The sequence below is a fragment of the Carcharhinus amblyrhynchos genome, chromosome 1 (assembly GCF_965287045.1).
Source record: "Carcharhinus amblyrhynchos chromosome 1, sCarAmb.v2.hapA, whole genome shotgun sequence".
NCBI lineage: Eukaryota > Metazoa > Chordata > Chondrichthyes > Carcharhiniformes > Carcharhinidae > Carcharhinus > Carcharhinus amblyrhynchos.
Window position 1 is genome coordinate 31,823,020 of NC_137324.1, and position 25,108 is coordinate 31,848,127.

Genomic DNA, 25,108 nt, shown 5'->3' on the forward strand with positions numbered 1-25,108 from the left:
CCGGGTACTCCAGTTTCCTCCCACAGTCTAAAGACGTGCGGGTTAGGTTGATTGCAGCCTCAAACATGGGCCACAGCACACATGTCCATTCAATGGATTATCTGCCTGTCAGCATGCAACTCCGATGCTCACCAAATCACTACAGCACATGCTCACCAGGATCGCAGAATTGTTACAGCAGAGTCGTCTTCCATTCAGCCCATCATGTTTGCTCTACAAACATTATGACTTAGGGCCATTCTCGTGCCTTTTTCTGTATCCCTGCACATTATTTGTATTCAAATAGTCATCTAATACTCTCTTGAATGGTTCAATTCAATCCGTCTCCACTATACTTCTAGACAGTGCATTCCAGACCTGAACCATTCACTTGATGAAAAACCTTGTTCTCACATCACACTTGGCTTCTTTTGCAAATCACTTTAAATTTATGCCCTCTTGTTTTCAATCATTTTACAAGCAGGAATAATTTCTCCCCATCTACTCTGTCCAGCCCCCAAAAGAATATGAACACCTCAATCCAATCTACTCCGAGCCTTATTCACCAAGGGGAATCTTCCCAACCCCTCTAATGTATCCTCATAATTAAAGTTTCTCATCCCTAGAACCATTCTTGTAAACCTTTTCTGCACTCTCTCCAGTGGATTCACATCCTTCCTATAAGATGGTGTGCAAAACAGCACTGCACGGTGCCACAGTGCTTAAATGCTGCTGCCTCAGTGCCAGGGTGCAACTGTGGCCTTGGGTGACTGCGTGGAATTTGCACGTTCTCCCAGTGTCTGCGTGGAATTCTTCCCGATACTCTGGTTTTCTCCCACAGTCCAAAAACGTGCAGGTTAGATGGCTTGGCCATGCTAAATTGCCCCTTAGTGTCAAAAGATTTGTAGGTTAGGTTGTGGGGGCCTGGGGTAAAATGCTTTCAGACTGTAGGTATAGACTTGATGGGCTGAATGGTCGCCTTTTGCACTGTAGGTATCCTGTGTACAATACGCCAGCTGAGGTCTACGTGTCCTGTAAAAAATTTAGTATAACCTCATTGCTCCTGTACTCTATGCCCCCATTAATAATCCCAAGATATTTTATGCTTTATTAGCTGCTCTCTCCACCTGTCCTGCTGTCTTCCATTATCTATACACATATAAACTCGGTTCCCTCTGCTCCTCCACCCCCTTATTTAATTGTGTCTGTTTATGTTCTTCCTATCAAAATACATCAATTCACACTTCACTGTATTGAGCCTCAAGATAAAGGGGAGGCGGTTTAGAACGGAGTTGAGGAGGAACTTCTTCACTCAAAGGGTGGTGAATCTCTGGAATTCTCTGCCCGTTGAAGTGGTGGAGGCTGCCTCGCTAAATATTTTTAAGAAGCGGGTTGATGGGTTCTTGATAAGAGAGGGGATTAAGGGTTATGGGGAGAGGGCGGGAAAGTGGAACTGAGCCACAACAGATCAGCCATGATCTTATTGAATGGCGGGGCAGGCTCGAAGGGCTAGATGGCCTACTCCTGCTCCTATTTCTTATGTTCTTATGAACCTCACTATTTGCCCACTCCACCAACTTGCCTGTGTCCTCTTGATGTTCTACACTATCTTCTTCACAGTTTATAATGCTTCCAAGTTTTGTCTGTAAACTTTGAAATTGTCTCCTACACACCAAAACCATTTATATATCTTGGGAAAAGCAAGAGTTAACACAGCCTCAACACACTTGTTACAATGAACTAATTAAGGTCCTACTTGTTAAACAATCATCCAGTCACGGAGCACTAACCTATTTGGACTGATATTGAAACTAGTAACAGACCACAAGGTCAGTGGTAATAAAGTAACTGGAACAGTTTATTAATATGTCTTTATCCTAGGCACAATCATCATAGAACTGGCTAGGCAAACTCCACCATCATCTGACCGGTTTTCTTAAAGGGGTCTGCCCCAATATACATAACGTAACCCATTAACACCAATCAAATTATTCCAAATACAACAGCCAGCCAAAATGCATTTTTTTGGGTGAGCTTTTTAAACTGGCCAACCAGGGAAAAAGCAAGCACAATGTTTTACTGATTAACATACCTTCCTGACACATCCTACACGATTGGATTCGGATTGCAGGACATCAATTTCCCAGGAAAGCATTCAACTGACAAGAATTGTTAAATAGCTGACAAAGATTTTTTCAAATGTTCCTGCACAGGAGCACAATGGGGGAAGAAATGTTTGAAAAGTCATTCATTAATATTTTAAAGATGGATTCATTTAGGAGTTGCTCAGGAGCCACAGATCAGATCCTAGGGAGCAGCATGTTGTCAACCTGTGATCAAGGATAGATGCCTCCAATCGAGAAGTCAAATAAATTGGGGAAATTCCAATTTATACATGGTCTATGGGAGAAATGGGCTTAAATGAGTGGAATGGTCATTCATATTGTTTTCTTACATTTTGAGTTAACAGATTGCAGAACATACATTTAGAATAAATTTTGGCTTTCTTCTGTTTGTAGTCAATGGTATTCTTTCTAGTGATATACAACAAGACTTGGTACCAAGATGTGTCTGCTTCTATTAGTGACAGGACACATTAATAGATAAGTGCGCCTGAACATATGCCAAGATGGGTGTTCAAGAAACTTGACACCATGCAGACAAAGCAGTTCGCTTGTTTGACACCCCATTCCCCACTCTATATATTCACTCCCTCCACCACCAATGCACAGGCATAGCAGCGTGTACCATAAATAAGGTGCACTGCAGCAATTTGTCAATGCACATCCTTAGTGTGATGTCAGGACTTGTCTCCACAAGAATTGTGTGGGAACCAAGCCTACCAATACTTTCATGGACAAATGCATCTGCCACAGGTAGATTGGTGAGAACAAGGTCTAGTAGCTTTCTCCCTCTTGTTTTCCCCACGACCTGCACAGGCCCAGTCTGCAGGTGTGGCCTTCATAACTTGGGAGTTTCGTCTCTCAATGATGGATGTTGAAGACCCTGCAAACAGTAGATTCTGTGCCCTCGTCACCATCAGTGTTTCCTTCAATTGTATTCAAATGGAAGAGTGCTGATCCATCAGCTATGGGACAACAGAAGGTGGAGATCAGCAGGAGGTGTTCTTGCCCATTTGACATGATGCTATGAGATTTCCTAGGATCCAGAGTCAAGATTAAGGACTCACAGGGCAACTGAATGGGTTGCTAGGCCATTTCAGAGGGCACCAAAGAGTCAATCACATTTCTGTGGGTCTAGATTCAAATGTCAGCCGAGCAATCGAAGACAGCACGTTTTCTTCCCTAAAGAACATCAGTGAACCCAAAAAAACAATCAGTGATAGTTTTATGGACACATTACTGAGACAAGCTTTCAATTCTAAATTCTTAATAATAATTGAATTCATTAATTAGTTGAATTAAAATTCCATCATTTGCCGTCGTGGGATTTGAACCCAGCTCCCCAGAACATTGGCCTAGCCTCTGGATTACTAATCCAGCAACATTACTTCTACCCCCCCTCCTGAAGAAATACTGACTGCACTGGTATTCAATCTCTGAGAAAACTGACAACTAATGCAGTGTCTAGCACCATCTATTGGCGAATATGAATGTACAAAAAAAAGCATAAAGTGGATTTGAATCTTGGCTATACAGAGGACAGTAAAAAACTGACTCCAATTTAGTTGCGCCATAAAATTTAAAAGTGGTTGTCGAAGAAATTTTCTGCAAAAAGTAAACTTACTTGCAAAAATATCAGGCATTCTGTGATCAAAACCAACAATATGAGAAAGCTGCATAACTTTATCTCCAAATAAAACTTATGCATTTTCTTTCCCAGTATCCTTTAATATTTTTGTGGTTCAAATGTTTATCTAACTTTTTCTTAAATACCAGAGGTAATTCAACTTCAATGATCACCTGTAGTAATGTATTCCATATTGTACACTATGAAAAAATTAACATAAGAATGTAAGAAATAGGAGCACGAGTAGGCCATCTAGCCCTTTGAGTCTGCCCCGCCATTCAACAAGATCATGGCTGATCTGAAGTGGATCAGTTCCACTTTCCTGCTTTCTCTCCATAACCCTTAATTCCCTTGTCTTTCAGAAACCTATCTACCCGTGACTTAAACATATTCAGCAAGGTAGCCTCCACCACTTCAACGGGCAGAGAATTCCAGAGACTTACCACCCTTTGAGTGAAGAAGTTCCTCCTCAACTCCGATCTAAACTGCAACCCCCCCCCCCCCCCCCCCCCCGCCTTATTTTGAGGCTGTGCCCTCTAGTTCTGCTATCCTTTCTAAGTGGGAAGAATCTCTCTATCTCGACCCTTTCTATCCCCTTCATTATCTTATATGTCTCTATAAGATCCCCCCTCAGCCTTCTAAACTCCAACGAGTACAGACCCAGTCTATTCAATCTCTCCTCAGAGGCTAACCCCCTCATCACCAGTATCAGCCTAGTGAACCTTCTCTGGTTTTCCTTGATGCTTTAAATACTGATGTACTAATTTGGAGCCCACATTACCAAATCAGCAGGGAACATCTTTTTATGACTATTCTTGTTTGTAATCCTGTTCATTTTTCTATCCTTTGCTCCACTGAGAACTTTACTCAAAAGAAAAAGCTCCATCCAATAGGATAGATTTGACACCCATGCAGCAATGATTAAGTTCTGCTGTACCTCGGGGTCACTATTCTGATTTACGACAACAGGTTAACATTTATTTTAAGATAAATATGTTACCTTGCTGTGATATCATAGAATCATAGAACCCTACAGTGCAGAAAGAGACCCTTCAGCCCATCGAGTCTGCATCGACCACAATCCCACCCAGGCCCTACCCACATATCCCTACATATTATACCCACTAATCCCTCTAACCTACACATCCCTGGACACTAAGGGGCAATTTCTTAGCATGGCCAATCAACCTAACCCGCACATCTCTGGACTGTGGGAGGAAACCGGAGCACCCGGAGGAAACACATGCAGGCACGAGGAGAACATGCAAACTCCACACAGACAGTGACCCGAGCTGGGAATCAAACTCAGGACCCTGGAGCTGTGAAGCAGCAGTGCTAACCACTGTGCTACCGTGCCGCCCTTCCTTGCTGTACACGTAGGCAATATTTTAAAACATCAAATCATATGACATACCATTGTCCTTTCATCAAATATTTGTATATTAAACTCTCTCGAATGATTTCCTTCTGGAATAGCTGGTATGACAGTAGCACTAAAAGCGTAGTCACGGATTCAAGAAGAATGCTGTACGTAATATCTCTGCAAGATAAAAAATGAAAGAGTTAAAATCAATATAATTAAACTTCCTAAACATAAATGTCTCGCATTATGATTACGCTTTTAATATATATATTTAATCTAATAGTACTGCCCATGATACAAGCTTTCCGTCTCCACTTGCCTTCATTAGATTTATCAAACACAGCCTATACATAAACTATCACTGTTTAAAAGCATGGCAAAGGCAGAAACCTTGTAACATTTAAAAAGTACTTGAATATGCACTTGAAGTGCCATAACTTATAGGGCTGCAGACCAAATTAGACAGTGGGATTAAGCTAGAAGGCTACTTGTCAGTTGGCACAGACATGATAAACATCTATGATACATCTCATCTCACTCAACAAATCAGAATTACCATGTTAATATCCTTCACCTTAAAGGGAAGTGTAAAGTACTTATTAAATACTTCTGTCACTCCAGGATCCTTCCTGTGTCCTGAATAGCCATTTGTGCAGAAGTGTCATCAGTTGCAGCAGTTTGAATTTCAGACTCGATATCACTAATGTCACTGTGCTGCATCCGTGAGGTTGAGAATTACCCGGATAGTGGGTTTCTGGATGTGGTCACCCCGCAGCTTAACAGTGTGCAGGGACAGAGGGAATGAGTGACTGCCAGACAGTTAAAAAGCAACTTAGCACGTGGTGCAGGAACCCTCAGAGTACATCTCACCCTCCAACTAGTATCAGTTGTGAATACAGGGGAGGATGATTGTTCATCTGGAGAGTGCAAGCAGATGCAAGTCCATGAGATGATGGGTTCTGCTGTACAACAGCGCATGAAGAAGACAGAGGGCAACAGTGATTAGAAATTTGGAACCAAACAGGCATTTCTATGGCTCCAGAGATTAATTCAGGATGGGCTGTTATCTCTCTGATGTCAGGAACAAGGATATCAGTAAATGGCTACAAAGCACCGAGTAGGCAGAGTGAGCAGCCAACAGTCACGTCCTACATAGGTACAAATGATATAGTGTCAAGAATTTGCCTCGCAGCAACAGTAATAAGAATTTTAAAAGACCTAAATGGTAGAAAGTTGCCTAGCAACAGTAACAGCCAGATTTCCAGGCAAGCCTCTAAAAGTGATCAGAACATCCCAAAGGCATGAGAGCATCTAAAGAGGGTCAGGTATAAATTGCTCTGAGTAGAAACAGATTACTGAGTAGAAACAGGTGAAGGCTGGGATGAAGGCACTTTATCTGAATACACGAAGCATTCAGAATAAAGTGGATGAGCTGGTGGCGCAGATCAACACAAATGGATACGATCTGGTTGCCATTACAGAGACGTGGCTGCAAGGTGACAGGGACTGGGAGCTGAATGTCCAGGGATATCAAGTGTTTAGGAAGGATAGGCGGGAGGAAAAAGAGTTGGGGGGGGGTAGCTCTGCTGATTAAGGATAGCATCAGGGTGGTAGCAAGGGATGATATAGGAACCAAAGAGCAGAACGTGGAATCGTTGTGGGTAGAGATTAGGAACAGCAAAGGGAGGAAGACGCTGGTGGGTGTCGTCTATAGGCCCCCGAATAATGATCTGGAGGTGGGGCGCAAATAAGTGCGGCGTGCAGGAATGGGACGGCAGTAGTTATGGGAGATTTCAATCTGCGTATTGATTGGTTGACCCATGTTGGACGCGGTGGGCTCGAGGAGTTGTTCTTGGAATGCTGCCGGGATAGTTTCCTGGAACAGTGTGTGTTGGAGCCGACGAGGGAGCGAGCTATCTTGGATCTGGTGTTATGTAATGAGGCGGGTAGAATTAGGGACCTTGCAGTGAAGGATCCTCTTGGGGAGAGTGATCATTGTATGGTGGAGTTTCTGGTGCAGATGGAGGAGGAGAAAGTGGGTTCCCGGACACGCGTCCTTTGTTTGAACAGAGGGGAGTACGGTAAGATGAGAGAAGAATTGGCAAATGTGGACTGGGGAGCGCGTTGGAAGGTAGGTCTGCTGAGGAGCAGTGGAGGATCTTTAAGGAGATCTTTCTTGGTGCTCAGCAGAAATTTATTCCGATGGTCAAAAAGGACCGTAGGAGGAGAGGTAATAAGCCGTGGATAACGAAGGAGGTGAAGGAAAGTGTTAAATTAAAAGCGGAGGCGTTTAGAGTAGCTAAGAGTAGTGGGCAAGAAGAGGATTGGGAGAGGTTTAAATGTCAACAAAGATTGACAAAGAAGTTGATAAAGAAGGGTAGGAGAAACTATGAAGCTGGGCTAGCGCTTAATATAAAAAAAGGATAGCAAGAGTTTTTATAAATATATAAAAAGGAAGAGGCTGGCTAGGGTGAACGTTGGACCCTTAGAGGATGAGAAGGGGGACTTAGTGGTAGGGGATGGGGATATGGCTGAGGTCTTGAATAACTTTTTTGTTTCGGTCTTCACGGAGGAGGACGTGAATAATTTGCCGGGTGTTAGAGATGGAAAGGTGGTAGGACTGGAGGGTCTCAATGACATTACTGTTACTAGAGAAGCGGTGCTCGACAGGCTGGAGGGGCTGATTGTGGACAAGTCCCCAGGACCAGATGGAATGCATCCGAGGGTTCTGAAAGAAATGGCGGAGGTGATAGTGGATGCCTTGGTGGTTATTTTCCAGACGTCGCTGGATTCCGGGGAAGTGCCGGAAGATTGGAAAACGGCTAATGTTACGCCGTTGTTTAAGAAGGGTGCCAGGCAAAAGGCAGGGAATTATAGGCCGGTTAGTTTAACGTCTGTTGTAGGTAAAATGTTAGAATCCGTCATCAAGGAGGAAATAGCGAGGCATCTTGAGGGGAATTGCTTGATAGAGCAGACGCAGCACGGTTTCGTTAAAGGGAAGTCGTGTCTGACAAATTTACTGGAGTTCTATGAGGATATGTCTAGGGCAGTGGATAGAGGAGAGCCGGTGGATGTGGTCTTTCTTGATTTTCAGAAGGCGTTTGACAAGGTACCCCACAAGAGGTTATTGCAGAAGGTCAGGGGACATGGAGTTGGGGGTAGGGTGTTAGCGTGGATAGAGGATTGGTTGTCAAATAGGAGGCAGAGAGTGGGGGTCAATGGGTGCTATTCGGATTGGCGGTTGGTGACTAGTGGAGTGCCCCAGGGGTCGGTGCTGGGGCCTCAGCTATTTACCATTTATATGGATGATCTGGAGGAGGGAACCGAGTGTATGGTGTTGAAATTTGCTGATGACACCAAGATTGGTGGAACGGCAAATTGTGCGGAGGGTGTGGAGAGTCTGCAGAAGGATCTAGATAGGCTGGGCGAATGGGCCAGGAAATGGCAAATGGAATTTAATGTTGGCAAGTGCGAGGTGGTCCACTTTGGTAGGAATAATGGTAGGAAGGATTATTACTTACGCGGCGAAAAACTGCAGCAGGCGACAGTGCAGAGGGACCTCAGGGTCCTTGTGCATGAGTCGCAAAAACCCAGCTTGCAGGTGCAGCAGGTGGTCAGGAAGGCGAATGGGATGCTGGCCTTCATAGCGAGGGGGATTGAATATAAAAGTAGGGAGGTCTTGCTGCGGCTGTATAGGGCATTGGTGAGGCCGCAGCTGGAGTACTGTGTGCAGTTTTGGTCGTCGTACTTACGCAAGAATATTTTGGCCTTGGAGGGAGTGCAGAGAAGGTTTACTAGGCTGATGCCGGAGTTGAGGGGGTTGAGCTATGTGGAGAGGCTGAATAAACTAGGCTTGTACTCGTTAGAGTTTAGAAGAATGAGGGGAGATCTCATTGAGACGTATAAGATGATGAATGGGATGGATAGGATAGAGGTGGAGAGACTCTTCCCGCTCAGAAAGGACAGTAGGACTAGGGGGTACAGCCTCAAGATAAAGGGGGGGCGGTTTAGAACAGAGTTGAGGAAGAATTTCTTCACTCAAAGGGTGGTGAATCTCTGGAATTCTCTGCCCGTTGAAGTGGTGGAGGCTGCCTCGCTAAATATTTTTAAGAAGCGGGTTGATGGGTTTTTAATAAGAGAGGGGATTAAGGGTTATGGGGAGAGGGCGGGAATGTGGAACTGATCCACTTCAGATCAGCCATGATCTTATTGAATGGCGGGGCAGGCTCGAAGGGCTAGATGGCCTACTCCTGCTCCTATTTCTTATGTTCTTATGTTCTTAAGTTGAGTGTAAAGATGAAATCAAGGTTACTGTGCACGTATATGAATGCACAGACTGTTATAAATAAGACTGGCAAGCTGGAGACACAGATCGCCACATGGAAACAGCATGTTTTGGCATTTACAAAGGTCTGGCTCAAAGAAGGGCCGAACTAGGTATTAAATATTCCTGAATACAATTTGTTCAGGAATAATAGGAAATAAATGGGGAGGGGAGGCAGCATTCAGGTGAACATTGTAGTGCTAGAGTGTGTTCAAGGTAGAAATAGTAATAATTTTGTTTAAATTGCAAAAATAAAAAGGAAGATGAAAGCTAATCTTAGATAGAGATGTGGTCCAAAAGAAAATACAGACTGCCAAGTTTACTCTAACTTTCAAACTTGCAGTCGAATATCCCCAACATCTACGAAACCATAGAAACCACAGAAAATTACAGTTCAGAAACAGGCCTTTTGGCCCTTCTTGTCTGTGCCAAACCATTTTTTGCCTAGTCCCACTGACCTTCAAATATTCCCCAAATCGAGGAGTTTTCAATCGTTTTCCCCTTCAGAAGTTAACCTTAAGAAACGTTTATGAAATTACTGAGCATTGCCAAAGTAGTAATTCTAAATAAATAAATTTTTAAAAATCATGCAGGAACCAGGCTTTGAGGCTATCCTTCCTGAAGATCAATTACTCGAGAAAAAGGTTAACTAAGAGCTCAAGCAAGGGATGCAGTCGCCTCCAAGCACCAAACAGCAAGCAATCATTGATAAGAAACAGGATATAATGCCTGTTTAAAGAGAGAAAAGCCTTTCCTCTGTTGGTGTTGCACTTCAGGCTACAAGTTTCTATGGAGATTGGAGCAACAGTACGTGGAATGAGTCAGCCATCACAATGTATTTACTCTAAGAGACTGCAATGTTTTAGGAACTGGCAGAATACAGTTGGGTAAAATTTGATACAGCACTACATAACTGCATGCTTATTTATTCTTTCTTATCTCCTTTGATGGCTCAGTTAGTATACACCATAAAACAGAAAATGATCAGAGCCTCAGCTATTTTTTCACTTGCTTCTCTTAGCAGCTGGACTATATTTCATTCAAGCCTGATAATTTATCCACTTTCAAGGATTCTAAACACCTTAATATTTCCTCCTTCATATGTTATCCTATCCTATCCAATGTTTCATACACCTCCTCAAATACACATCCGTTTTGTAGTACATTGAGGAACCAACTAGAGAACAACTGGGCATTGTGTGATAGAACATAGAACATAGAACATTACAGCGCAGAACAGGCCCTTCGGCCCACGATGTTGCGCCGACCAGCTTTTTAAAAAAAAACAACACTAACCCACTAATCTAAACCAATCCCATTTCGTCCATAAACCTATCCACAGATCTCTTAAACGCCCCCAAACTAGGCGCATTTACAGCTGCAGCTGGCAGGGCATTCCAGTCCCTCACCACCCTCTGGGTAAAGAACCTACCCCTGACATCAGTCCTATAACTACCCCCCCTTAATTTAAAGTCGTGCCCCCTCGTGCTAGCTTTCTCCATCCTCGGAAAAAGGCTATCACTATCTACCCTGTCTAAACCTCTAATCATCTTATATGTTTCAATAAGGTCCCCTCTTAGCCGCCTTCTTTCCAGCGAAAACAACCCCAAATCTCTCAGTCTCTCCTCATAGGATCTCCCCTCCATACCAGGCAACATCCTGGTAAACCTCCTCTGCACCCTCTCCAAAGCCTCTACATCCTTCCTGTAATGTGGGGACCAGAACTGCACACAATACTCCAAGTGCGGCCGCACCAGAGTTGTGTACAGTTGCATCATGACGCTGCGACTCCTAAATTCAATCCCCCTACCAATAAACGCCAAGACACCGTATGCCTTCTTAACAACCTTAAAGAATAAGAAAGAAATAATTGACAATCTAGTGGTACAAGGTCCCTTGGGGATGAGTGACCATATATGATAAAATTCTTCATCAAGATGAAGAGTGACGTAATTGATTCTGAGACTAGGGTCCTGAATCCAAATAAAGGAAACTACACTAGCATGAGACATGAAGTGGCTATTATGGATTGAGGATTGCTATTTAAACATAGAACAGTACAGTACAATACAGGCCCTTCGGCCCCCAATGTTGTGCTGAGCTAAGGCCAAACCCAAGATCAAGCTATCCCACTCCCTACCATTCTGGTGTGCTCCACGTGCCTATCCAATAACCACTTGAAAGTTCCTAAAGTGTCCAACTCCACTATCACAACAGGCAGTGCATTCCAACCACTCTCTGAGTAAAGAAAACAGACAATAATGGATAGGCAATGGCAATATCAGAGAGGAATAGGGGTGAACTGGGCAGGGGTTAACTGCAACAATTGTTTATTCCTATCTAGAGCAAAAACAAAATGGGAAAAGTGGCCAAACCATTGCTTAAAAGGGAAATTAGAGATAGTACCTGCCAAGGAAGAGGCATACAGATTAGTGTGTAAAATTAAAGTGCACGGGATGGGGGAGTAAGGTACTTAGTTGGATAGAAAACTGGCTGGCAAACAAGAAGCAAACAGTAGGAACAAAGGAGTATTTTTTCAAATGGCAGGCAGCAATGAGTGGGGTACCACAGGGATCACTGCTAGGATCCCAAGCCATTCAGTGTATCTTCATGATTTAGATGAGGGAACTAAATGCAATATCTTCAAATTTGCAGATGACATAAAGCCAGGTGGGACAGTGAGCTGTAAGAAGGTGAGGTGGTGTTTCAGTGGACAAGTTAAGTGAGTGGGAGAATAAATGACAGAATCAGTAAAATGTGAATAAATGAGGTTATCCATTTTGGTAGCAAAAACAGAAAGGGATTATCTGAATGGCTAGAAACTGGGAGGGGAGATTGCTACAAGACCCGAATTTACTTGTACACCGGTCGCTGAAAGTAAGCATGTAGATGCAGCAGACAGTGAAGGAGGCAAATGTTGCAAATATATTGGCGTCCATAGCAAGAGGATTTGAGTTCAGGAGCAGAATGTCTTGCCGCAGTTATACAGGACCTTGGTAAGATCACTTCTGGAACATTATGTGCAGATCTGGTCTCCTTATTTTTCAGGGAAGGACTGTTCTTGCTATAGAGGGAGTGCCGCCAAGGTTAACTAGACTGATTCCTGGGATGGCAGGACTGACATGAGGAGAGATTGCATTGGTTAGAATTATGTTTGCTGGAGTGAGGATGAGGACGGAGGACGAGATGCAGAAAGTATGTTCCCAATGGTGAGGGAATCCAGAACCAAAGGGCACAGTCTTAGGATATAGCATTTAGGATTGAGATGAGGAGAAACTTCTTCACTTGGATGCTTGTGGAATTCTCTACCACAGAAAGCAGTTAAGGCCAAAACATTGTATGTTTTCGAGGAGGAGTTAGATATAGCTCTTGAGGTTAATGGGGAAAAGCGATATGGGGGCAAAGCGGGAAAGGAGTTGGATAATCATCCATGATCACAACGAATGGTGGAGCACACTTCTAAGGGCCAAATGGTTTACTTCTGTTTTTATTTTCTATATTTATATGTTGCTATCCAATTGTAGAATTTAGTCTCATCTGTGATCGCTGCGAAAAACTCACCATCCACAAAAATTTTAGGGTACAGAGAAAACATTTACAAGTTTGGATTTTCAGTTTGAGATAATATTTTGCCCCAAAATAAATATACTTTTACTTTTCTTCCTATTTATTGACTTTTGTCGCATCATCATATAAAGTGCATTTATAATTGCTATATACACAATTCTTTAACATGCTTTCTTGAAGATCAGCAAAGCATTTATGATTACTTGAAATAAAAACAAAAATTGATTGGAATGCACAACAGAACCAATGTTTCAGAAAGAAATATTAAGAACTTGGTGAATAAACAAATATTAAAAAAGCTCAAAACTGTTTGACAAAGTAAAATGATGTGGCGATGTCTCCAATCTGAGCCAGCAGTTTGCGGTATCGATGGTAGCCATGATGTGGAGATGTCTCCACTTGGAGCCAGCTGGAGCAGCGCACCGAAAGCTAGTGGCTTGTGCCACCGATAAACCCGCTGGACTTTAACCTGATGTTTACTTCTTACGATGAAGTAAAGTCAAGGAAATAATTTGGTAATTATCTTTACTTTCACAGCAATATTAAGGAGTGTTAAGCAGCAATGGATCCTGCCTATGTACTTCAGCCAGCCAACAAGGGTTCAATTCCTTTTAAACTTGAGCATCAACATACATAGCTGATGAACCCATATGTTACATGGCTGTGGCCACATAACGGTGTACGTATTTCAAAGCAATGCAGAACATCCAGTATGCCCAATTTTGTTTGGCTACAGCCGATTTCCCCCTTTCCTCCAATCTCCTTACAAACCGACACCTCAATGCAGTTGTTTCAACAAAGTGTCATTTGGACGGTATGAAAGAAATCAAAATGGAAAAATATGCTATATTTTAGCTTCTACTTCATTTTGCTACTGATGTGAATTAAGCATAGCACAATTAGTCCCGAAATCTTTGGGTACTGAAAAGGAAGCTAATTATAATCCTGAAAATCACAGAATCCCTTGATGAAAATAAACAGTCACTTAAAGAAATAAGTCACCAAAGAATACTCCCTCATCTGACGTTGGATAGACTGAGCCAAACTAATTGTTGAATGATTAAATAAATTTTTATTTTCAATAGATAATACTCCCTCCCGTGGTTTTAATGCATTCTAATGTCCTAAAAGTATGACATTTCCTAATAAATTGTATGAATCTATTAATTAGTCCTGCAAATAAACACAAAAACAGGAGCATGAATCAGTTATGTGGTCCTTCTGACCTGCTCTGCTAGTCAATCAGATCATAATTGATCTTTGACCTCACTCCATTTTCCTGCCCAATCAAGAGCCAAAAGATTATCATCTGACGAAAGATCATTTTGACCTGACGTGTTAACTCCGTTTCTCCCCACAGATACTCCAGCAAGTTCTTGTTTTTTTATTCTGGTATTTTGGTTTATTTAAAGCATATACACTTGAGGTACATTACAAAGAAATTGACTCAGACTATTGTTTTATTCCTTGCAATTAACCTGGAATGGCTTGATGGTGTCACTTGGAAGAAAATTATTCAAGCTTGTAAATGGCAATTGAGAAACGATTTGCTGAGGTCTACTCACAGGCGCACGCGCACGCACACAGACACACACACACACACACACACGGAGGTAACTCTCAGATTGATCTTTCTTCCTGAGAAGAGACATTTCAAGCCTCTATTTAGCATCACTACTTTTTAAAATCCTTTTTTATGATTTTTTTTTCTGCCCATCACTTTCGCAGTTCTGACCTCAGAAGAATTCAATCTACTGAATCAATCGCACACAAACTATCCTGTGTGACATTGCCAATTGACGGCCAGATTGGAGGCACTTTTGCCCGATGAGTTCATGCCTTTTAAGAGCAGGGTTAGATTTCCCAAACAACCTTCCAAAATAAACAGACAAGGAAGATCTTAATCACATTACACTAAGTTGGACTTGAACCCAATGTTCCACCACATTCACCACTTCATCCCATAAACAGCATGGAGAAAAGGAGGCAGAGTAAAGTGTACTGAAATTGGAGATATTACTAAATATCAAATACGTCTCAGGAAAAAACACAGCTCAAACTATATGGTATATTAATAAAAAAAACTTACAACAAAGGTAATTCAATAATGAGATGTACTAGATTACATATCAATTCCTCCAGAAGATCTTCTGCCTCAGCCCCTGAAAGAGATTCAATGAAGTACATAAATATAAAAATGACAGTAAAGCCCTAACAACCCACTGAATTGAATATAAATGCAATTTTGGAAATATTTAAATAAGCAATATAAACAAGAAAAAAACTATTGGCATTTTAAGTGACAAACATTGGAATCCTGAAAAGCATTTTTTCCCCGCATAACCCTAGACCTAACATTTTGTGATTGATTCAGTGAATTCAGGCACTTTAATGTCATTCACTGTAATAGTTACTTTCACTATCACTCTTTCCCCTCATACAATCTTTCAGCAGCACCTCCCTCCATCTTTTTAGCAAAGATTGCTTCTGAACACATTATGTAGGAAGGTCTCTACAGTCAAGAGTACTAAAATGTGGCTTTGGTGCTTCTTGGCTAGCCCCTGCATTTTCCAATAAGATGAGTAAGCTTTGGCACCACCTGCGATTACTTATTCTACAGGGTCACTGGGGATAAGATACCTGGGCAGATTGTTAAAGTCACTGTTCATACAGTTACAGAAAAAAGAGAGATCTAGGGGTATATGTTCATAGCTCCTTGAAAGTGGAGTCATAGGTGGACAGACTGGTGAAGGCGGCATTCGGCGTGCTTGGTTTCATCGGTCAGAACATTGAATACAAGAATTGTGATGTCTTGTTGAAGTTGTACAAGACATTGGTAAGGGCACACTTGGAATACTGTGTGCAATTCTGTTCACCCTATTATAGAAAATATATTATTAAACTAGAAAGAGTGCAGAAAAGATTTACTAGGATGCTACAGGGACTTGATGGAATGAGCTATAAGGAGAGGCTGGATAGACAGGGACTTTTTCCTCTGGAGCATAGGAAGCTGAGGGGTAATTCTATAGAGGTCTATAAAATAATGATCAGCTAGATAGTCAATATCTTTTCCCCAAGGTAGGGGAGTCTAAAACTAGAGGGCATAGGTTTAAGGTGAGAGGGGGGAGATACAAAAGTGTCCAGGGGCAATTTTTTCACAGAGGGTGGTGAGTGTCTGGAACAAGCTGCCAGAGGTAGTAGTAGAAGCGGGTACAATTTGTCTTTTAAAAAGCATTTAGATAGTTACATGGATACGATGGGTATAGAGAGATATGGATCAAATGCTTGCAACTGGGATTAGCATAGGGGTTTTAAAAAAAGGTCAGCATGGACAAGTTGAGCTAAAGGATCTGTTTCCATGCTGTAAATCTCTATTACTCTGTGATTCATACATTGTGTAAAAGGCAACATGGAGTCAGTCTTTTCCTTAACACAGGTTTATTCACAATACCATAGAGCATAGCTACGTGTTGAGTGGCACAGTGGTTAGCACTGCTGCCTCACAGCGCCAGAGACCCAGGTTCAATTCCAGCCTTGGATAACTGTACAGAGTTACACATTCTCCCCGTGTCTGCATGGATTTCCTCTAGTGCTCCGATTTCCTGCAGCAATCCAAAGATGTGCAGGTTAGGTGCATTGGCCGTGCTAAATTGCCCCTTGATGTCCCAGGATGTGTAAATTAGGGGGATTAATGGGCCTATATATGGGTTATGGGGATAGGGACTGGGTAAGATACTCCGTCAGAGAGTTTGCACAAACCTGGAGGGCCGAATAGCTTCCTTCTGCATTGTAGGGATTCTATGAGACTCCCCTTTTTCTCACCCTACGGAGGTCTAAATCCTTTGTATATACTGTATTCTGCATAATTGTTTAATAATTGTTAAAAACTGATTTGTGGAAACAACAGGATAGCTTTTAAGAATTAGACACAGAGAATGGGTGGTATTGATCCTCAGAGTACAGATATATACTTAGAAGATTCAAAGTGGCTTCAGTTCACCCGTCACCCAAGATAAAACATGCACGCTTTAAGAAGCTATAATCATATGAACATATTTCGTAAAGAAACGACCCCATCTTAAGAATAATTCTCTAATCTTTTCCCAATTAGTATCAGCTGGTCTCACAAACTAAAACATGCACTTCATTGTAACAGGGTTCCAACATTAACACAGATAAGAGCTACAAAAATGAAGCCTAAAGTGCCAACAAATGCAGAAGAGACTAGAAGATTAGTTTAAGGAATACCTGAACAATAAAATTTAAATTTAAGTCCGAAGTAAAACTCATGAACGCAACTTGAGATACATATACTGTATAAAGCTATTTACAGATTTTAAGTTTGTTATTTGTCCTCTTTGTTTCGCATACCGTAAGATAATGGTGCCTTCTCTTGATAACTCAAATTAAGCTGCAGCTCCTCTTCAGGCATTTGACTGACAAAGACTTTCAGCAAACAGCGAATAATGAACAGGGCATTGTGGGCTTGCCAAATAAACAGCTGGCTGACAGGGCAAAACAAATGAGAATTGTGAATATGCAATTTACAATCAGTTAATATAAATCACACCAGAAAATACTGAATAGTACATACCAATAACAAATTCTTTTCCACAACTGTAATGCATTTAACTACAAGCGACTCAATGATAGCATTTACTTATGCAAAATGAGTTTACATTTTTGATGACTCAAAATTGTGGAAATAATAAGTGCACACCAGGAAGTTTCAAGCAAAGTATTCACAGATGGATTTTTGAGTGTTACACTACAGGGTTCCTATACAAAATAATGTATGGTAGTGAAGCCTGGACTATTACACCTATCAAGAACAAAGGTTCAATCCTTTCCATCTGTGCAGACATTCTCAGCATCACTTGGAAAAACAAAGTCAACAATGAAGCAGTTCTTTCTACAGCAAACATGCTGAGCATGCTAGTACTAATCGACCAAAGAAGGCATTGCTGGCTTGGGCGTCTGCTTAGATGGGAAATGGCTTCATCCTTAAGGGTACATTTTAGGGGAGGTCACCCTTCCAAGAGACATTAGGGCACCCAAAGTTCCAACTCAAGGATGCTGTCAAGAGTTATGAAAGCGTTCAACACCAATCATTGCAGATAGTAAACACCAGCTGACTAATGATGCGAGCGGTGACGCGAGTCATGGAATTCACCAACATGACAACATGCTTCTCAGAAGGTCCAAAACAGATGCCAACCCTGTAAACAAGATGTAAGCAAGAATCACCCCAAACCATCAGCAAAGAACAACTTCACATGTGCCACTGTGACAGATTCTGCCTTTCCAGCCATCAAAAGTACAACAGATGATCTGATCTGACCTCCCCAAAGTTCTATGGCTGCATTCCCATCATTTCGTCGATAGTGAGAGACTGCTCCCTAGACTGGGTACAAATACGAGAGGTCATGATTTAAGGGTGAGGGGGGAGAGGTATAATTTGGATGTGAGAGGAAGGTTCTTTACGCAGAGAGTTGTGGGGGTATGGAACGCGCTACCGAGTAGGGTGGTGGAGGCAGGAACGTTGGACTCGTTTAAGGTTCAGTTAGACAGACACATGAGTGAAACGAGGATGGAGGGTTATAGTAGGGGCTATTAAATAAGGTCAGAACCTCGGGAGACACCGGAAATGCAGACTTGTAAGTTAACGTTTTTGTCTTTTTATTCTGCAGGTGGAGGTCCACCTCGTTGTCAAACGAGGGGCATGCACACGGTGGGTCGTGCGTGGGCTGCTCTTGGAGGTTCTGGGAGTGGCCTAGTACTTCGTGTCGGTGTGTGTGCTTGATCCTGGACCGGTAGACGGGCACCGCAACAGCTCAGGGACTAGCACTGCTGGCTGTGCAGATACATGGATTTGGGCCTGTGTCTGTGGGAGTTTGTGCATTCTCCCTGTGGTTGCGTGGGTTTCCTCCGGGCGCTCCGGTTTCCTCCCACACCCCCAAAGATGTGCTCTTAGGCTGATTGGTTTACCAAATTGACACTATTCTCCCCTGAATCTGGCTAAGTTAGGGGTTCCATTCGTAGACACGCAGGGTAGAATAGGTGTAGGGTGAAGCGGCGGCGCGGGCTCATTGGGCTGAAGGGCCTGTTTCCCATGCTGGGTTGTTCTTTGTTCTTTGTTTATTTCGCACAGGAAATAGATGCTAACCACTGGACTGCAATCTCTGTAGGTAGCAATATGCATTTTAAGAAAATGGAAGCTTTGATTCAGAAACATCAGAGTCACAAATTCAGTTCAGTTCTTTCAGGCTACATAAGAATTGGGGGAGGGGTGGGAAGAAGAGAGCATTTTACTACAAAGCAGTTGCAGCTCCACTTGATAATAGCATGTTCCATGTAAACAGGATGTTGAAGGAAGTTGCCTTTCTCTCAAAGAATGGTTATTTGGCAAAAAAAGTAAAACTTAAATAAATATAACTGGTAATGTCTTTGAATTCAGTGTTAGTTTATGTTTACTCTCAATGCTGTTCATGGGTCCTTGCTGTGCATTAATTTGCATTTGCACAGTAGGTCTCAATACTTAATAATTTACTGACTGCGAAGTGCTTTAAATGTGCTTGAAGACACAAAATGCATGGCACAAAATAAATGAAATTCTTAGTTATCTTCCCAACCTTTCGAAATGCCTGGACACATGAATTCTTGCGAAAAGCTAGACAGTATCTGAATCAAATACCTACTCTAAATGCGCAAACCAAAACACTGAATATTAACAGGGTATTTGGTACTATGGTACTATCAAGCTGAGCTGATTCCATACGCTTGAGTATTTTAAAAACGTAGTTAGCAATGATTATTAGAAAGAACTCTAGCTAGTATTTTTTCCTTGCTATATAGCAGACAAGATGACCAACTATCGGCAAATAAAACAAGAGACACATTGATGTTGGGGGAGGTGGGGTGCTGATAAGATCTTGAGGGCAGAGGGTACCGCATTTACAGAGACAAAAGTGCAGACACATAAGAAATCCAGGAAAACAACTTAGCTGAGAACAGAAAACTAAATTACAGGACAGTCCCAGAATATACAGAACAGTTGGTCAGCCTGGTTCTGGCAAAGCTGAAGCAAAGCCACAGAATTGTTCATTTCTGCTCTAATGCTATCTTCAGCTTTTTGTCTTGTTTAACTGCATTATATGCACAGACAGCTCATTTTAGATGTGCTTCCTCTGTTCTCCCCTCTATTGCAGCTCTCCTTTGTTGACTTCTGCAGTAGCTTCTTTGTCTGTTTTCATTGCATCCGTCCACAACGGTTTTTTATATCTTACTTTCTAGTCAGTGATGCTTCCAGGTTAAGGTTCACCAGGTAGATGGATCAAAATTTTGTATTATCCAAGAAAATTACTATTGATCCCTTTACAACCATTGCAAATTCTTAAAATTCCAAACATTCTAAAAAACAACTATGGATTTCTTAAATTCACTTCACAGAATGTGGGTATTGCTGGCTAGGCCAACAATTATTGCCCATTTTTAAATTTCCTTGGCATTTTAAATGAAAGAACAAATTTTCCTCACTACTGCTTCTCAGTCAAAGGTCCTCAATGCTCATTAAATGAAACAGAATATTCAAAACAGCCATTTTATATGCATGTGGAAAAGAATGAAAGCTATAGTTGTCCCACTCATTTTAAAGGCTTTCGTTTATTGAATTAGTTGTAGATCTGGTAACCATTTGCTGCCTTGGGGAACGAGGGTGGGTTATTGTTGTTGCAAGATAAGAGTTAAGCCACCACTGGAGAAGTTGGTCAAGTCACCTTAACATAAATCTCTTCCCATGAATGAAATGGATGTTGACATTAACTTGGAAGCAAGACTTGCATGGAACAAGATAAACATTTCAGGTTCTACAAAACTGGAGTGCCCTCAACAGAGTGCATGTCTGAGCAAAACTTTGATTGAATAGGTTGAAATAAAGTTAGTCTAACAGAAGCTGGTGGCAGTAACAGTGCTGGTGCAGAATCTGTCAATTTTTCTTTACTTAAGTAACTTTGAAAGCTTTGTACATTAATAATACTTCCGTGACTTACTCTTGGCATTCAGCTGAGATTTTTAATTCGTTGGTTCTACTGAGGAAAATCTTAACAAGAGCTTGTAAGTTCTCTGTCCGAGAATTGTTCTCAACTGAAAGAAAAATACAAAAACTCAGTCCCATTTAATGAACATTGAGAACATGCAAGTTTTTATTCAGAAGAAAACGTTCTGAAAGTTAAAGTGAAGGTGCTTATTCAAAAACAGATTTATAAATATTCCAAATTCACAGTATGCAACCTAAATATTTTCTAATTTAAATGAATATAGCAAATAAAAATTAGATGTTTCTCAGAGGATTTTCTAAGGTTTAAAATGTCCTTTTTTGATGGATAGCACAACACAATGGGTTACAGTGCTACGGCCATACATTGCTGAACTGAAGATTTCTCTTGCACAAAGCTGAACAATAAAAATAGACTATTTGAACAAAGAGAACATTGGATAACATCTGCATGTATGCTTTCCGACAGGAATTAGTAGCTAATGGAACCTTTGGAAATCTTGGCCAACACTATGCCCATGTTCTCCCTATATCCCCTGGAATTCCGTTCCGACTTCCTAGAGGTTCCACTCTGTTTCAAGTGAAATCACGGCACTGAGCATGTCTTGTGGACTGAACTTGAACATTTCAAATTGATCTTCTGATTAAACCTCTGACATCAGGAAACCAAAAGGGAACCAGTAAATTTAATTACATTTCTGCAAACAATAATGATATCAAAAATTGGAAAGTTATGAAATACAACTCAATAGATTTGATATGATTTAAGATATGAATGCACTTACTTAATGATTTGGAGATCGAAAGTGTTGCCTCTTCCAAGAGCTGTGTATCAGCACTGCAAGTGAAGGAAATTATAACATTTAATTTTGTATTGTCTATCAACAAGTGTACATTTACTTTGCTGATCTTACGGAGATATTAAGAAAAATAACTTAGAATATGTATAATGCTGAAAAGAGGGATATTGCCGAAGCTTTCCACTTTGCACTCAATCAGGACAAATGCAAGAAGATCAAATTTTAAACTCATTAGATTTATGCCACACTTTTTGTAACACTGATAATTAGCAGTAAAGATTTCAAATAGAATTCCTTACATAAATATTTGAACCTAAGAACATAAGAAATAGGAGCAGGAGTAGGCCATCTAGCCCTTCGAGCCTGCCCCGCCATTCAATAAGATCACAGCTGATCTGAAGTGGATCAGTTCCACTTTCCTGCTTTCTCCCCATAACCCTTAATTCCTTTGTCTGTCAAAAACCTATCTACCCGTGACTTGAATATATTTAGCGAGGTAGCCTCCACCACTTCAATGGGCAGAGAATTCCAGAAGTTCCTCCTCAACTCTGATCCAAACTGCCCACTGCTTATCTTGAGGCTCTGCCCTCTAGTTCTGCTATCCTTTCGAAGCAGAAAGGATCTCTCTACCTCTACCCTATCCATCCCTTTCATTATCCTTATACGTTTCTATAAGATCCCCCCTCATCCATCTAAACTCCAACAAGTACAGACCCAGTCTCTTTAGTCTCTCTTCATAGTCCAACCCCCTCATCTCCGATATCAGCCTAGTGAACCTCCTCCGCACTCCCTCCAAGGCCAAGATATCCTTCCGCAAGTGCGGCGACCAAAACTGCACACAGTACTCCAGCTGCGGCCTCACCAATGTCCTGTACAGTTGCAGCAAGACCTCCCTGCTTTTATATTCTATCCCCCTTGCTATAAAGGCCAGCATTCCATTTGCCTTCTTGATCACCTGCTGCACCTGCAGACTGGGTTTTTGCGACTCATGCACAAGGACTCCCAGGTCCCTCTGCACCATAGCATGCTGCAGCTTTTCACCCTTTAAATAGTAATCCCTCCTACTATTATTCCTGCCAAAGTGGATAACCTCACACTTGCTAACATTGTACTCCATCTGCCAGGTCCTCGCCCACTCGCTCAGCCTATTCAGATCCCTCTGAAGACTTTCCACACCCTCCACTCAATTTGCTTTTCCACTCATCTTCGAGTCATCAGCAAATTTCGTCATCCTACACTCAGCCCCCTCCTCCAGATCATCTATATAAATGGTAAATAGCTGAGGCCCCAGCATCGATCCCTGCGGCACTCTACCAGTCACCAACCAGAATAGCACCCATTGATACCAACTCTCTACCTCCTATTAGACAACCAATCCTCTATCCACGCTAACACCTCACCCCCAACTCCACGCACCCTAACCTTCTGAAGCAAACTTTTGTGAGGCACCTTATCAAACGCCTTTTGGAAATCGAGAAACACCACATCCACCGGTTCCCCTCTGTCTACCGCACTAGTCACATCCACATAGAAATCCAATAAATTTGTCAAACACGACTTCCCCTTAACAAATCTGTGCTGCGTTTGCTCTATCAAACCATTCCTTTCCAGGTGCCTCGCTATTTCTTCTTTGATGACGGATTCAAGCATTTTTTACAACTACAGATGTTCAACTAACCAGCCTATAATTCCCTGCCTTTTGTCTGCTACCGTTTTTAAACAGCAGCATGATATTACCCATTTTCCAATCTTCCGGCACTTCCCTGGAATCCAGCGAATTTTGGTAAATAATCGCTAAGGCATCCACTATCACCTCTGCCATTTCCTTCAGAACCCTGAGATGCATTCCATCCGGTCCTGGGAACTTGTCCACCATCAGTCCCGTTAGTCTATCAAGCACTACCTCTCTAGTGACAGAAGGATGGTAGGAGTTGAATGCGATTACTATCTTTAATATCCGGCAAACTATTTGCATCCTCCTCCATGAAGACTGAGGCAAAAGACTTATTTAAGGCCTCAGCCATTTTCTCATCTCCCACCACTAAATCCCCCCTCTCATCCTCTAAGGGTCCAACATTCACTCTAGTAGTGATTTTGTAGTAGTGAAATTTTTAGTAGTGAAATTAGTGATTTGTAATGACAGAACTCTGTCATCACATTTTCTTAATCCAATTAACGCACTTAAAATGATCTGGAAAAGATGTCTCCATTATTCTTATTTGCTAAAATTTCTACAATTCAAATTTTATTTTTTTAAGGATCACACATTTTAACACATTTCATCTAACTTTTATGTTAGTGGTTAATACTGAATCTGCAAGTGCAGAAACTTGAAATGGAAATCCTGTTTGTAAACAAGTGTCAGCAAAGGAAGTTTCTAAAGTCCCTAAATTCCATTACGACCTTGTATTGAAAAATATATTCAATAACTAACCAACTAAGCCACAATGTGTGGATTTATTTGAAAAAAGTGACAACTGTGCATTTCTGTTATGAACTATTCACAGACCAACATCAAGAACTTGCAGTATTAGTGATCTGCTTTGTATGCTTATTGTGAAGACCCTCTCTCCACTCATTGTCTGTATCTTTAAGACTTGATTACCTGTAAAGACGCGTATTCCAACCATTATTTTGTAAATTGAGTTTGTGTCTTTACCTGCCCTGTTTGCGAACAGAACTCCCACTTACCTGACAAAGGAGCGGCGCTCCAATGATTAGTGGCTTTTGCTACAAAATAAACCTGTTGGGCTTTAACCTAGTGTTGTGAGACTTTTACTGTGTTTACTCCAGTCTAATGTCGGCATCTCCACATCATATTGTCAAGAAACCAGAGGTTGATTACTGAGAATTATTTTTCAAAGACAACCAGTTAATTCTGTAAAAATTTTAGTTAAAGTTTTGTCTGAATGATTTTTGCTTGCTGTTAATTTTTTTCCTATTTGCATGTAAATGCATGGAAACTATACTCAAACAGCCTTCAAACCTTAGCGCATTAAAGGGTGTTTTTTGTTATTCCTCCCCATACCAGAACACACAATCAGGAAAATGTGTCAAAATATGTAGCCTTGTTTGTGGCTTTCCATCTCATGCTTTGGATGTTCAATTTCCCTCAATGTGCACTTGGCATGCAACAAGGTAGTAGAAGCACAGGATTTAGCTTTAAATGCTGCATGGCCAGGACATAGAAAAAAAAAATTGCTAATAATGTGAAAGGAGTAGGGGTAACCCAAGAGCATTAAATAGTCAGCAGAATTTTCATAGGCAGAGAG

At 41.6% G+C, this 25,108-nt stretch overlaps 1 protein-coding gene across 2 annotated transcripts in view; it reads right to left on the reverse strand.

Annotated features, from left to right (window-relative positions):
* The window catches only part of dym (dymeclin), a 438,866-nt gene that overhangs the window by 351,859 nt on the left and 61,899 nt on the right, over positions 1–25,108 (reverse strand). For both annotated transcript variants that reach the window (XM_080206642.1, XM_080206553.1), the window contains exons 3-7: positions 21,822–21,874; positions 21,032–21,125; positions 17,355–17,488; positions 15,073–15,145; positions 5,144–5,269 (exon numbers count right to left, since the gene is read on the reverse strand). In XM_080206642.1, coding sequence (XP_080062768.1) covers positions 5,144–5,269; positions 15,073–15,145; positions 17,355–17,488; positions 21,032–21,125; positions 21,822–21,874 — 480 coding nt within the window. The remainder of the gene's footprint in view (positions 1–5,143; positions 5,270–15,072; positions 15,146–17,354; positions 17,489–21,031; positions 21,126–21,821; positions 21,875–25,108) is intronic.